General features: G+C 43.7%; 1 protein-coding gene and 1 pseudogene across 1 annotated transcript in view; both read right to left on the bottom strand.

Annotated features, from left to right (window-relative positions):
* Positions 1–6,619, bottom strand: part of MSN (moesin) — a 73,469-nt gene extending 66,850 nt beyond the window's left edge. The window contains exon 1 of the mRNA XM_041741269.1: positions 6,390–6,619. Coding sequence (XP_041597203.1) covers positions 6,390–6,401 — 12 coding nt within the window. The 5' untranslated portion in view covers positions 6,402–6,619. The remainder of the gene's footprint in view (positions 1–6,389) is intronic.
* Positions 6,620–12,107: 5,488 nt separating this feature from the next.
* Positions 12,108–12,669, bottom strand: LOC121482786 (annotated as a pseudogene).
* Between the last annotated feature and the right edge of the window lie 2,015 nt (positions 12,670–14,684).

The raw sequence follows: 14,684 nt of genomic DNA, 5'->3' as shown, positions 1-14,684 counted from the left end.
AGATACCTTGGGAAGAGGACCATTATTAGTTCCTCAAGGTCTACCAATATCTAACTACCACACTCATAAGGTTAAAAGTACTTTTGAAACATGACCTAGGGCAGTCCGGGTAGCTCGGCGGTTTAGCGCTGCCTTCAGCCCAGGGCCTGATTCTGGAGCCCTGGGATCGAGTCCTATGTCAGGCTCCTTGCATGGAGCCTGCTTCTCCCTCTGCCTCTCTCTCTCTCTCTCTCTCTCTCTCTCTCTCTCTCTGTGTGTGTGTGTGTGTGTGTGTGTGTCTCATGAATAAAATCTTTGAAAAAAAAAAAGAAACATGACCTAGCAGCTTCCTGACATTTCCATTTCCATTTCCATTTCCATATCCTACAGAGGATATATGCTACTGGCAGCCAGTGAAAAGAAAGGGAAGGAAACTCATGCAATTTTCTGTTTGTCTGAGGCTCCTCAGTCAAATCACAGCCTGCACAATATAATGTCATTTGGTTTCTTTTTTATTCCTCAGTAAGGAAAGACATACCCCGTTCCCCTCTATGCACTTAAGAAGAAACATCAAGGACACTCATTCCACTGTTCTTGTCAGAGCTGCTAATGAAACAAACCAACTCTCCATTCTAAACTCAGCATGCAGTACTATTTTTTTAGTACTCCAGAGGTACACGGGGACAAAGAAGGCATATTCTAGCAAGTGCTGATAAACTGTGTATTCCCAGCAAAGCCTAGCACACTGCCTGGTACATAGAAGGCACTCTAATTTTGAGGGGGAAAATGTCTTAAGAAAAACATACAAATGGGAGGCCTGAAGCTGTATCATCAAGGCACTCAGGGACATTAGTACTGGAGTACACTAGAGTGTACTTATTACTTTTATAGTACCCTCATGACAAACTGGAGAGACTGGGACCCTAAAGAAAGAACTTGCCTAAATATTGACTTCATTTAGATCACTTTATTGAGGACAGGGAAGATGTTATTTTTACATGGAAAGAGAAAAAGAAAAATTCTCAGGTCAGTGTTACTTGCCACTTTCCAAATCAATGGAGTCCTGAGCTACCCTTCAAGTTACTGTACCACAAATCAAAACCTGGAAATGTAAGGTTTTTCAGCTCTATCAAGCAGGAAATGGGAAGGATGAAAAACAAAAGCCATCCTATCATGACAAGACCACCTCTCCAGTTGATCACCAGGCTGGCCAAAGGAGACCACCTTTGTACTCTTTTTTTTTCCTTTGGGGCAGAAGAGTGGGGTGTGGTAGCAGGAAGAAATGATTATGAGTTGGGAAAGATGTACATGATAAACTCAGTTCTATCTTGGAAAATCAGAAACACACTGTTCCCAGCCTATAATAATGCCAATTTTCAGTTACTCTAGCCATTAAAGCATCAATGCTGGTAGTGTTGGTAGCCAGATATTCTCCCTTCTGGAGACCTTGAGTCTGGAAATTCCAGTGAGGGGGACTCCAAGGAAGATACAAAGGAACCTAGACAGACTGTTGCCAAGCAACACAAGTAGAACAGAACTCAGAATAAATGTAGCTGTCATCTCATCTTATCCAAATAGAATTGGATTTGGAGTCAGGAAGAAAGACCAGATGACCTCTAAATATCACTTCACCATCTAGTAAAGCACTCTCCTGAAAGGAGGAAGAGAGAAAAGTAAAAATAACACCCTTAACACAAGCAATTGTTATAGGCAGCTAGAGAATAATGGAGAGTTAGCAGACTAGTGGTCAATATCACCTCTGTCACCCACTCACCAGAAACTTTCCCTTCTACAAAACTAAGTATAGATTAGTCAGTGCCTTCAAGTGTCCTCCTGCCCCACCAGCCCCTCTCTGCCCAGATGGCTATTCAAGAAGCAGCCTAAAGGAAATCCCCAAGATGGTTCCTGCTTTATCTATGCTTTCACAAAGGGCCGAATGAACTAGAGGAATAAAGCGGTGAAGAGATGCAGAATCCAGAGGCATCCTCTCTTACATATAACTTTCATTCCTAATCCCTTGCCCCACCCTGAAGTCTGTAGGCAGGGCTGGTTCGAGGGTTAAAAGACTGAGATTCTGCCTTCTATTCACAAAGTACCAGTTTAGTGCCACTCGAGTGGCTCAAGCAATGCTAGGAATGGCAGGAGAATAAATAGCCCACACAGTCCCTGTTAAAGTTTAGCTGAATGCAGATCCAGAAGCCTTCAAATATTTCAAGGAGGTGGACTCTATATCTGCCCACATGGATGGTCCCCTCAACAATCATTTGATCACCTTTCTCTGACCTATTGAGATAGGGGTAAAAATCCAGCAAGTTGAAAAGGTTTTATTTACCAAGACTGATACTCGAACTAAGACCTAGATTCAAGTCCTGGCTTTCCTACTGACATGCTACATTATTCTAGGTCAGCCCGTCCTTATATGTGGGTCTCAGTTTCCCCATCTATACAATGAGAAGGGTTAGACTTGAAGAGCCTTTTCAACTCTAACAAACCAAAAACTTAAGGAAACCTGAAAATTTAAAACAATCTCTTTTTAGGGAATCAGTCCGAAATATTCTGTGATCTGAAAAAAAATGAAAAAGGGCAGGGAGAGGCAAGGTTTTTTGTTTTGTTTTGGTTTTTGTTTCTTACAAATATCATGGCAGAAAGTGTAGATATCAGTTAAATAAGTCAATCGGAGAAGGACAAACAGTGTATGTTCTCATTCATTTGGGGAATATAAATAATAGTGAAAGGGAATATAAAGGAAGGGAGAAGAAATGTGTGGGAAATATCAGGAAGGGAGATAGAACATAAAGACTCCTAACTCTGGGAAATGAACTAGGGGTGGTGGAAGGGGAGGAGGGTGGGGGTTGGGGAGCAATGGGTGACGGGCACTGAGGGGGACACTTGATGGGATGAGCACTGGGTGTTATTCTGTATGTTGGTAAATTGAACACCAATAAAAATTAATTTATTAAAAAAAAAAGATTCAAAACCAGGCAAGACTCAACCATAGTGTTGATAGCTCAGAATAGTCATTTCCTTCTAGAGGAGAGTATGGACTGGGAAGGGGAATAAGGAGGCTTCTGGGATACGAGAAATATTGTATATGTTGATTTCAGTATTTTAGTGGATATATACATCTGTGAAAACTCATCAAGCTGTATCTTGAGATCGGTGCACTGTAGTGTATAAAACTTGTATGTTCTACTGCAATAAATAGTAAAAAATAAAGAAATAAAAATACCAAAAAAAAAAAAAGCTTCTTCATACTGGCTACTAAAGCAAACTTAGGAAAATGGCAAATAGAAGCAGAATCTAAGAACTGGCAGGGAGAGGGTGCAGAGAAGTATGTTCTAACAGATTTAATGGAGGTTGGGCTTACTAAGGGAGACAATTGACTATAAAAGTAAAACCAACCTTCAACAGAGTATGGACATGGTTCATATGAATGAACGGATTTTATTTTTCCACTATCCTTCCCTATCTATCATACTCCAGAAATAGCCTGGTAGCCTAACTAGTGAAGAAGGAACAGAAAATAGGGAATTTCCATCCTTCATTAAAGCTGGCCTGCAGTGAACTAGTGTATGCCTCTAGATGCACTGAGATGAGGAATGAGAAAAGTAACAGGGGGCAGGAACCTTGTGAAACCCCCAACTCTCACCCAGAGACCACCAAATGCCAATGTTACTTTGTCTATTTTATCTTAGGACCAGGAAGGGCTACGAACAGGGGCAGTTTGCTTTGGCCAGGAGAGAAGACTCCACTTCAAGAACCTAATCACTAAGTCAGAATGGAGGGTCACTGAGATAAGCATCAAAAAGCCTGGGTCCTAATCTTGGTAGGGTCTTTTCTCTTTTTTTAAAGATTTTATTTATTTAACCATGAGACACACACACACACACACACACACAGAGGCAGAGACAGAAGCAGGCTCCATGCAGAGAGCCCAACGTGGGACTCGATCCCGGGTCCCTGGGCTGAAGGCGGCGCTAAACTGCTGAGCCACCCAGGCTGCCTGGTAGGGTCTTTTCTATAGGCCCAATATATTCATTAGTTAAAAGAGATAAATAGTGGGTTGGGGAGAGGGTGAAAGTTGTACTAGACAGTCTCAGAGGTCCCTTTCAGGTCAAGATTGTATGGTCTTAATAGGCATGATATAATTACTTCTGCTAAAATTTGACCATCTCTTAAACTGAACAGAATGGAAAATTCTCCAAAGCTTTTAGACTATAAAAATTCATCCCTCTCCTTCCAATTTGATTCAAGTTTCAGTCAATCTTCATAAAAATACCTTTAGCATTCAGGTACCTAGGCCTGACCTCAAACTGCTCATTCTCCAGCCTCTCTCCAAGACCAGAAAAAGGATCACCACACTATCTTCTTTGCCAATTCTTACTGAGATGGGATGATTAAGGCAACTTTGAGATAATTTCCAGGCCCATCAAGTTGCATTTAAAGGTGAGATATTTTATTTATTTTTTCAGGTTTTTTTCGGTTATTTTTATATAACTCTCAGTTATTTTTTTTAAGATTTTATCTATTTATTCATGAGACACACACACACACAGAGAGAGAGAGAGAGAGAGAGAGAGAGAGAGAGGCAGAGACATAGGTAGAGGGAGAAGCAGACTCCCTGCAAGGAGCCTGATGTGGGACTCAATCCCGGATCCTGGGCAGGATCACGTCCTGAGCCTGGAGGCAGATGCTCAACCGCGTCCCTCAGTTATTTTTTTACATTTATTTTTATTTAAGTTCAATTTACCAACATACAGCATAACACCCAGTGCTCATCCCATCAAGTGCCCTCCGCAGTGCCCATCACCTAGTTACCCCATGCCCCCACTCACCTCCCCTTCAGCAATCCATTGTTTGTTTCTCAGAGTTAGGAGATATTTTAGAATTGAGGATGAAAGATACTACTAGTGAAGAGAGGTCATGGGTCAAAGTCTGTTCCCAGAGATCCACGCATCTTATTTAGGTAAAACCACCCACAGAGAGATAAACTCAAAAGGAATCTCCTGGAAGAATCTTTGTAATCCTCTGTGTTGGCAGAGACAGTGGACTTTTTTTCCTTCTTTCTCTTTCCAAAACCATTCTCTTTCACTTTAAGTGTGTTGGGGGTGGAGGAACAAGTGTAGAAAAACCCCATGTCATAAAACCACGAGCCATTTTTAAAAAGAGAGAATGTAGAAGCACATACGTGTTGAAAATTTGGTGTTTCTAATGGACAGGCAAGAAAAGCAAGAATGACTTGGCAGAAAGGCTGGAATACAGCAATGTGACAACAAAATTCAATATACACCCAAAGAACCAGGCCCCCCACTACTCTCCTCCAGGGACCCTCAGACTTTCTCAAGGCTACTTGTCACTATCTCAGCTCTACAAGGCTCAGGCAGTCCTCTAGGGAGAGGGGTCTGGAAGCACAACAAGCTGTTTGGCCTTAGGGACTCAAGCCAGGGTGGTCACCAGGCCTTCCTGAACAAGAGAAGGGCCTCAGTAGCCTTTTGGTATGACTTGCACAAAAGCAAGCAGGACTCATTACTCAGACAAACCCCTCCCATGCCCCTCCCTTCTGGGCATCCGGCCTCCCTAGGCCCCAACTCCCAGGAGGCTTCTGCTCTTCTCATAATAGCCAGTGGGGTGGAGATCAAATCCTAGAAGCTACCACCATTCTAGAAATGTGTGGCCCAAGAGGGGAGAATCCAAACCCCACAGTCTGGAGGGGATAGGAGGAGGTAAAGAGACATTAAGCAATAGGAAGAACAGGGATCTGTTGGTGGAAAGAAGGAAGAAACCGGTCTTTTACCCTAGGAAGTAGAGCAGACCTTCTCTTCCCAGTGAAGTATTAGTGATCCTAGGTAAAAGCAAACAGCCTCTGATGAGTCCCTCCACAACTCTCTCCTCCACCAACTCTTTCCTCCCCTACTAGTGGGAAACAGCTGGAGCCGCTGGGGGAGACTATGACAAATGTGAATGGGGGTGCAGAATCATCCCATTGCATCTCCCTAAACCCCTCCTTGCTTCTTGGTTCCAGAGCCCCTCCTGGACCATGGCCTTGCCCCCCAAAAAGGCGCCAGTTCCTGATCTGGAGGAAGTGTTCCTCTCCCCTGCCCCCATAGCCTGTCAGGGGCAAGAGGAGACCTCAGGCCCATATGGAACGTTCCCTACTGTCTGATCCCACAGGCAGGAAACTGGAATCTGAAAAAGAGGCCGGCCCCGCCCAGTCCACACTTCTAGCCCGGCAGCCCCTCACACCCCAGGGCTCACCATAGGATAACTCTATTCTTGCCCCTCCCCAACCTAGGCCTTGGGGAGGGCGGCGTTCTGAGTGAGCGGAAGGCTGATCAAGCCCCTAACCACAGCAAGAGGCTACTAGAGTCAGCTAGAGTTCCCAGGGCGGCAGCGCACATCCCCCTACTCACCGTCTTAGGCATGGTGACTGCAGAAGTGGCAGAGTTGATAAAGTTCGGCTAGTTGCTGTCGGGCAGCACTGAGCATACAGTACACACAGCAAGGATTTTGGGGGCTGGGGGGCTCAGATTGGGTCCCTCTCTAGCGTCGGGACAACTGCTCAGCTTCCTGCTAACGGGCCACAACTTCACAAACCCCACCCAGGAAAGAGCCGCCCCTGTCGCGTAGCCGGTTTCTTTATGTGGCCGGGCTTCCGCGCTGCTCCCCGCCCTCGCGCCCGCCTTCTCGCCGGCCGCTGGCCTGGCCCCGCCCAGCCCAGCCTGGCCACACCAGCCACGTGGGGGTCAGGCTGGGCCTGGGCATTCCAAGAAGGACTCCCACCGCCGACCCAGGTCCACTCTTAATCCCACCCCTTTCACAGCCCCTACACCTTCAATTCCAGGCCATCTGGCCCCACCTTCAAGCAGAGCCCAACCCAGGGCAGCACCCTGGCAGAGGTTTACAGCTTCTGACTGCAAGTTTCCACTAATGGGGAGCTCACTACCTATAAAACTGTTCCCTCTCAAGACAGTTCTGACTCTCAAAAAGTCCTTGTGTGTAGCTGAACTCCTTTTCTCTGTGACTTACCCTATGGATCTCAGCTCTGCTCCCTGTGCCCCACAAAAGTCCCCTACTGCCCCTGATAATTCCTTAGAGGTCTGAAGATTACAGATTCCCCCCCACCCAAACTTCTCTTCTCTTGGCTACACTGCCTCAGCTCCACTAACACTTCATTCATTCTCTTCTGTATGTCTCTGTATCGCTTTTCGCATCATATTTCCTCCCTGTTCTTACTCAATTCTCATTTTCAACAGAATGTGGCTTCTTTCCTATTTGTCCTCTGCTTATTTTCCTTCCTTCAAATCCCAGTCTTCACCTTCTTCAAATCAATGGCTTGATGCTTTATCCCCTCCCCCAACACATTCATGATTTACATGTTTACTTCCTGATAAGGCTATAATCTCCCAGGTTGGATGCACCCTCCGTCCAAGCCTTTGATGTGTCTGCCAGCAATCATTCTACTTCTTTCAAGGTCACAGAATCCCAGGACAATGGAGTTCAAGATTGTAGCAGTTATCTGGCTAAGTTTGAGTTTTACTTTGAAAGTGACTGGTCAGGTTTTTTTCCTCTTGTGCATAGGCAACTGTGTGCGGGTATGGTCTGGGTATCCTTTAAAATGTAGGGCACCACATAACTCAAGTATGATAAGCCAACTGGGAGAAGTGGAATGGATATTTGAGATGGGTAGTCAGACACCTGGCTTCTAGTTGTAGCTTTGCCATTAACTCACTCTGACCACTGTGTGGCCTTGGGAAGTCCCTTCCCCTCTCCGGACTTGAGTTTCCCTTTTTTAACAAGAAAACATAGGATTCATGGGCTTCCAAGGTCCTTTCCCACTCTGACATAAAAGGATGAGAAAGAAAGTAGAATCCTTAGAACAATAGATGAGTGTAGCAGGGTTGCATAAAGACTAGCCTTGCATTTGCACTCAGGAATCAGCAGTCTTATTCCCTGCTCCTCTGCTTTCCCAATTCAACACTGTGCATCAATCAGTATGTCTCAGTTTCTCTCACTGCTGTCAAAATTTATTTATGTGTGCTAGGGTAAACAAAGTTCCCCACTCAGCTCATCATCAGGGGAATGTAAATCAAAACTACAAGGAGATATCACCTCATACCTGTCAGAATGGCTAAAATCAACCACACAAGAAACAACAGGTTTTGGAGAGGTTATGGAGAAAAAAGAAACTTCTTGCAACTGTTGGTAGGAATGCAAATGTACAGCCATTCCTGAAAACATATGGAGGTTCCTCAAAAAGTTCAAAATAGAACTACCTTATAATTCAGTAATCATCCTGTGTATTTACCCAAAAAATACAAAAACACTAATTCCAAAGGATACATGCACAAACTATACATGTTTATAGCAACATTATTTACACATAACTGAAGCAGCTCAGTGTCCATCTACAGATGAATGGTTAAAGAAGATATAGTATATACACAATGGAATATTAGTCAGCCATAAAAAAGAATGAAATCTTGCCATTTGCAGTGACATGGATAGAGCTAGAGAGTGTAATGCTGAGTGAAATAAGTGAGTCGAGAAAGATAAATACCATATGATTTCACTCATATGTGGAATATAAAAAAACAAGCAAAACAAGCAAAGTAAAAAAAGAGGCAAACCAAAAAACAGACTCTTAGCTATAGAGAAACTGATGATTATCAGAGGGGAGATAGAGTTGGGAGGATGGGTGAAATAGGTGATAGGAATTAAGGTGTACACTTGTTGTGATGAGTACAGAGTGATGTATGGAATTGTTGAATAACTATATTATTCACCTGAAAGTACTATAACACTCTATGTTAAATATACTGGAATTTAAAATAAAATGTAAAAAATAAAATTACTTTAGATGTATTATACTACTGAAAAAAAAAACCTCCCTGCCCAAACTATTTTCTTAAGCTGAGCAGTTGATCCTCCAAGGAAGAGCAGCACTCCCCAGGAAGCTCAGAAGGAAGGATAGCAAGAGCAGCCAATCATATTCCTTGACATTACCATGTCCCTTTTCTCCCTGAAGTTCAAGGAATTTATGGATTTCCTCATTTATTTTCTCCTAAAACCCACAAGGGCCTCAGATTAGACTAAGTGCCTAAAGAGGGAGGGGAAGTTGATTGGAAACTCCAACTTTCATTACTCATTCTGGAGAGTGGAATCCCCCTGTGTGCCATTCCCCATGTCCCATGTCAACACTCCCTGTAACACACAAGAGAGAGCTGGTCAGGGAGTGTCAAGCAGCTGAACATATTATTAAAAGGGAAAGGGGGCACAGGAGTCCAAATGGGGAAAGAAAGATCAGAGGGTGGGGAAGCTAAGGAAGCTGATGGGAAGAGGGGCCAAGAGAGGATAGGGTTTGCCCTTTGGGGAGGAGAAATGTGAGAAGTAGGAGAAAAACATAGACTATCAGAAACTGTGTAGTCCAGTCCCCATTCAGGTTGAGGAAATTGAGCATTGGAAAGAGGAAAGAACTTATCCATGAGTGGGCAATAGGTGTAAAAAATGGATTCAGGGATAATAGAGAAGACTGAGTTCAGTTAAGCTGTTGTGATAACACAAGCAAGAAATTTTGAAAGTTAGAACAAGGGAAGTAGTCCCCTCTCCAACTTCACCAGACAGAGGCTGATTATGGTGATTACGGTCAAGCAGCTGGACATTGCTTAAAGGGTTACATTTAAAGCCATCTAGCTAGGGAGGGAGCCATCCTAGTTATCCCTTCATCTCCAGAGAAAAGTAGAGGCAGCTGAGGTGCTCTCTTGTTCTTCAAGATGGCCAGAAAAATACACCTTTGTTTTTTACTTCTTTGTAAAACACTTTATACCTATATGGCCAGAACTTCTTATCTTCCCCCACCCCACTCCCTACCATGATATGTGAAATGAGAGCACAATCTTCTTATGGCCAGAGTAATCCCTACACTTAGGTTTAGATATGATGAGGTTTATGCCACTGTTTGTAGAGAGAAGACATGTGTATGAAAGTTAATGTATATTGGCTACCTTGGGTAAGGAAAGTGAAAGGTATAAAGACTTGGATTTTCAGAAGATCTGAATTCAGAAGGTTCAATGAGGAATAGGCAAGTATTTTTCAAGCAGTAAAGGTAGGTGAGATCCAGTTATGAGCAGAGGGTGGTACAGAATCATTCTAGAGCTAGAGTCCAAGGTAGGTGGAGGCATTTGAATCAGAGGATAACAGATGCATAAGATCTGGGCTTTTGGGCCAGACATGAGGTCCAGGTGGAAAGGCTCAGGATTCCTGGGAGACTGGGACTATTATAAAGTAGCAGCAAGTCTGGATATCAAAGTCAAGGAAATTGAAAGCAGGAACTGCATAATGCTGATTTATGTGAAAGCCTATGCCAAACTCAAGAAAGAAATGAGATTGGACTATTGATCACCTCCCACCCCCAATATCTAAACTCAATGCAATAAAGAAGCTTCTGCATTATAAATACTATTTCTCCTTCAGAGGACACAATAGTGCAGGGGAGACAATACCAGAGAGGAATTGGATAGGGAGCAATCCTGAATTCCAGAGATACATTGGATAAAGAAGCACCCCCACACTCCCATTTATTGGATGGTAACAGTTGAAAGATCCCATCACTTAGAACTTTCTGAGGGCTGCTTTTCATCTTCATCACTGTTGGAAAGTCCTTCTTTATATCTACATTAGATCTTTTCTGCTTCACTCAGCACAATTGCTCTTGGCTGATGCTTATGTAAGCAATTAACTAAGCCTCCAAAGTTGCTTTTCTCCCCTCTTCATTTCTTTTCTTTATCTCTCTCTTTCTCTCTCCCTTCCTTCATTTCTTCCTTCCTTCCTTCCTTCTTTATTTCCTTCCTTCCTTCCTTCCTTCCTCCCTTCTTTCCAGGAGGCACCACACTCAGCATGGAGCCCAATGTGGGGCTTGAACTCACCACTCTGAGATCAAGATCTAAGCTGAGATCAAGAGACCAAGGCCTAACCAACTAAGCCACCCTGGCACCCCTCCCCTATTCATAAAAGAGGAATATGGCAGAAATGAGGGCAAACATTAGCTTGAGGCCACACACTCAGGCTCTTTCTCTTACTTCCTTCCACTGGGTCAGTAGACCAAGCACTACGCTAGCTGTACCCTTTACACAAACAAGAGAATAAGCAAAAGAATATACTGCTGTGTCCTCAAAATAGGTCCTCCTGGTATAATATGGCTGTGAGTACACTATGTTTCAGCAGTAGAGAAATACTGTTTTTAAGCATCCTCAGTCTTCTACCCACTTCTTAGAAATAAAAGCTAAGGTTTGGGTGAAAGGGGAGAGGATACATTGAGGCACCTATTGTGTGCTAAGCAGTGAGGAAGATGTTTCAATATCTAGCAAGAAACTGTAGAGGTAGAAATGAGGAATTTGAAGCTTTGAGGAGTGAAGTGACTTATCTAAAAGTCACACAGTTTGTTTACTTGGACAACAAAAACAAGGATTTGGGTCCTGGTTTTGTGAGTCAAAAGGCCACATTCTTTCCACAACCTGACCTGTGATCAGAAAACCCAAGGAGAGAGATGCATTTTAGGATTCATATCACCACTGCACCTCAGTAGTCACACTAGACAGCTTAAGATAGTAGGGAGGTGATAATAAACAGGGGTGATACAGCATCTTGCCAATATCAAGTGCCTGGGAATGTTTATTATTAATCATATTAATGGACCACAATGAAAGGGAAAAGCTTGCCTCTGGCTTTTCCTCTAAAAAGGCTGGAAACTTTTCAAGAGCTTCCCCCAACCAGCTATTATCAATTCAGTTTGAGCCAGTGTCCTCTTGGAATATGAAAGTAGCCTTGCAGAGAGAGTCTCTCAGTCTCCCAATAGAGTCTCTAGCCCTCAGCTCTACCCTCAGTGACCAGAGACCATATGTGGCCAGATAGCCTGCTGAATAAATGGCAATTTCCATGAATGACCCACAGTTCACAAATTCAATACACCTAGAAAGAAACTATTTGTCCACTCCACTCATGCCTCCAGCAGTGACCAGGTGCCTGGTTCTACCTGAGGCTCTACAAGGGGTATTCACCCTCTGCCTCCCTAGGAGCCCTCCTTCCTATATTTTTTTAAGAGTTCAGCTTTTTATTGGGCAGCTTATAGAAGTTTAGTTAAAAAGACCAAAGTCCATATCATCATCAGACTCCTCGGATTCTTCTTTCTTTGCTTCACCTTTTTTTCTCCTTAGCTGGGGCAGCAGTGGTTGAAAGAGCAGAATATCCCGTTGGTGCAGCGCCAGCTGCTGTGGTGAATCCACCAGCTCCTACATTGCAGATGAGGCTCCCAATGTTCATGTTGGCCAGGGCCTTTGCAAACAAACCCGGTCAGAAAGGTTCAACATTCACACCTGCTGCTTTATTATTATTTTTTTTTAATTTTTTTTTAATTTTATTTATTTATGATAGGCACACAGTGAGAGAGAGAGGCAGAGACATAGGCAGAGGGAGAAGCAGGCTCCATGCACCGGGAGCCCGACGTGGGATTCGATCCCGGGTCTCCAGGATCGCGCCCTGGGCCAAAGGCAGGCGCCAAACCGCTGCGCCACCCAGGGATCCCAACACACCTGCTGCTTTAATGAGGGCATTGATCTTATCCTCCGTGACCATCACTTCGTTGTCATGCAGGATGAGGGCTGAGTAGATGCAGGTGAGCTCATAGATGGAGGCCATGGTGAGGGCGAGTGCTGAGCGGGCACTGCCAAAGGCGGTGTTAAGTGGCCAAATGAAGTGAGGGCCTCACCCCAAAGCAGCCTTAGCTTCTTAGACCGAGCACCATAGTGGCAGCTGAGGAAAGGCCTCTCCTTCCTATTGGCACTGTGTCTGTTGGTGGTTTTGCTGTCAGCACCGTCTTCTATGTGCACACCGTTACCATCATTAACTCCCTTCTTCCTGACCCCTACCATCCAGTCACCAAGCCCTGCTGTCTTTCACAACTTCTTCCCCTCATCTCCACTGTCAGTGCCCTAGAACAACCCTCACTGGCTTCCTGGTCTCCCTGCCCCCTGGCTGCCCCATCAGGCCATCCTCCACATAGCCATCCTTCACATGGGCTCCATGATGATCTTCAGAAATGCAGCCATCACCTGTGCTTAGAGTGGGTCAGGTGACCCCCTTTCCCCAGCACACACTTAACCTTTGCAGACTTTTCTTCCTCCTACAGATCCCCAGCATACCCCTTCCCCTGGACCCAGGCTATTTCCACTACATGAACACAGTACAGTGTACTCTTGTCTCTGCACAAATCCCTCCTTTGATCTCTCCTGCCTTCCTTGTACTCTCTGCCTCTCCCCACCTCCTGTAGTGACCAAGGTCTTCAGTGCTTATCTGGCTTCCCTCCCACATCTTTTCTTTGTCTTGTCAACTGTTGTTTTTTTATTATTATTTTATTTTCCTCATTTCAGGCTAGGCTACAGTTGCTTCTGGAAAGGGATCACATTTTGTGTTCCATGCAGAAAGAACCCAACACACTTCCAGGCAAATCTTTGGAGCTGAGGACAAATTGCTCAGCTAGGCCAGGGGAAGAGAGGGATCTGTTATTCTCATGTCTATCCCTGCATGCCTATCAAGTTGTATTATGTCCAGATGTTCCAAGGGCCCAAATTTCCCTTACACTGACTTAAATTCTCCTAGTAGAAGACAAAACTAACAGAACAGAACCTCCTAGTTCTATCCTATCTCATTATTCCTCCCTCCACTTACGACACACACACACTCTCACTCTCTCTCTCTCTTTCCCTCTCTCTATCTCTCTCTCTCATCTCTCCCCCTTTTGTGTGTGTGTGTGTGTGTGTGTGTGTGTGTGTATGTGCACATATGCCAGCTCTGCTACCACTCTACCTTAGGGAAACACATTACTGTTCACAAAGAGGAATTAATAAGAACATTCACTGTGATACTAATATAATTAAGGGAAACAACTAAATGCCCATCACTAGGGGACTAATTATATACAATATACATTATATTATATCCATTCAACAGGATGTTGTTCAGCCTTTTAAAACCATCAACTACCATGAAAAGAACTACTATGACTATGAAGTTACAGAACAATATGAATAGAATGATACTATTTATGAATGAAAATATCCATGTGTTGCGTGATCCCAGAGTCCTGGGATCAAGTCCCGCATTGGGCTCCCTGCATAGGGCCTGCTTCTCGCTCTGTGTCTCTGCCTCTCTCTCTGTGTCTCTCATGAATAAATAAATAAAATGTTTATTTAAAAATCCATGTGTTTATACATATGTAAGTCCCCAGAAAAGGAGAAATATGGACAGTAAACTGATACCGGTTGTTATCTCCAGAAAGGGAACTGGGATTAAAAATGAAAGAGAAATTTTTTTTCTTCTTTGTGTATATATTTCCATATTATTTATTTTTTTCAATTAGCCTGAATTACTACTGTAATTATATAAAATGGTAAAAAGAAAAAGAAAAAAGAAACACGAATAGGAGTAAGAAGAGGAAGAGAGGGAAGAAAAGAACAAAAGAGAAAAAAAGAAGAATCTAAGAGAGAATTTGGATAGGTTGAGCAATGGAGTTAGGATCCAAAAAGTTTGTGACAAGCCCAAATAATGGTAAAACATAAAAGTAGAACAAACTGTAATATTTGTGCTGGAGTCCAAAGAGTCAACATTATGAGGAAAAATGGGGGAAATGTGACTTAGCAGTAGCATGGCTAAAA

This window comes from Vulpes lagopus, chromosome X (assembly GCF_018345385.1).
Source record: "Vulpes lagopus strain Blue_001 chromosome X, ASM1834538v1, whole genome shotgun sequence".
NCBI lineage: Eukaryota > Metazoa > Chordata > Mammalia > Carnivora > Canidae > Vulpes > Vulpes lagopus.
Note: the sequence above shows the minus strand (reverse complement) of the source record. Positions and strands in the feature narration are given on the sequence as shown.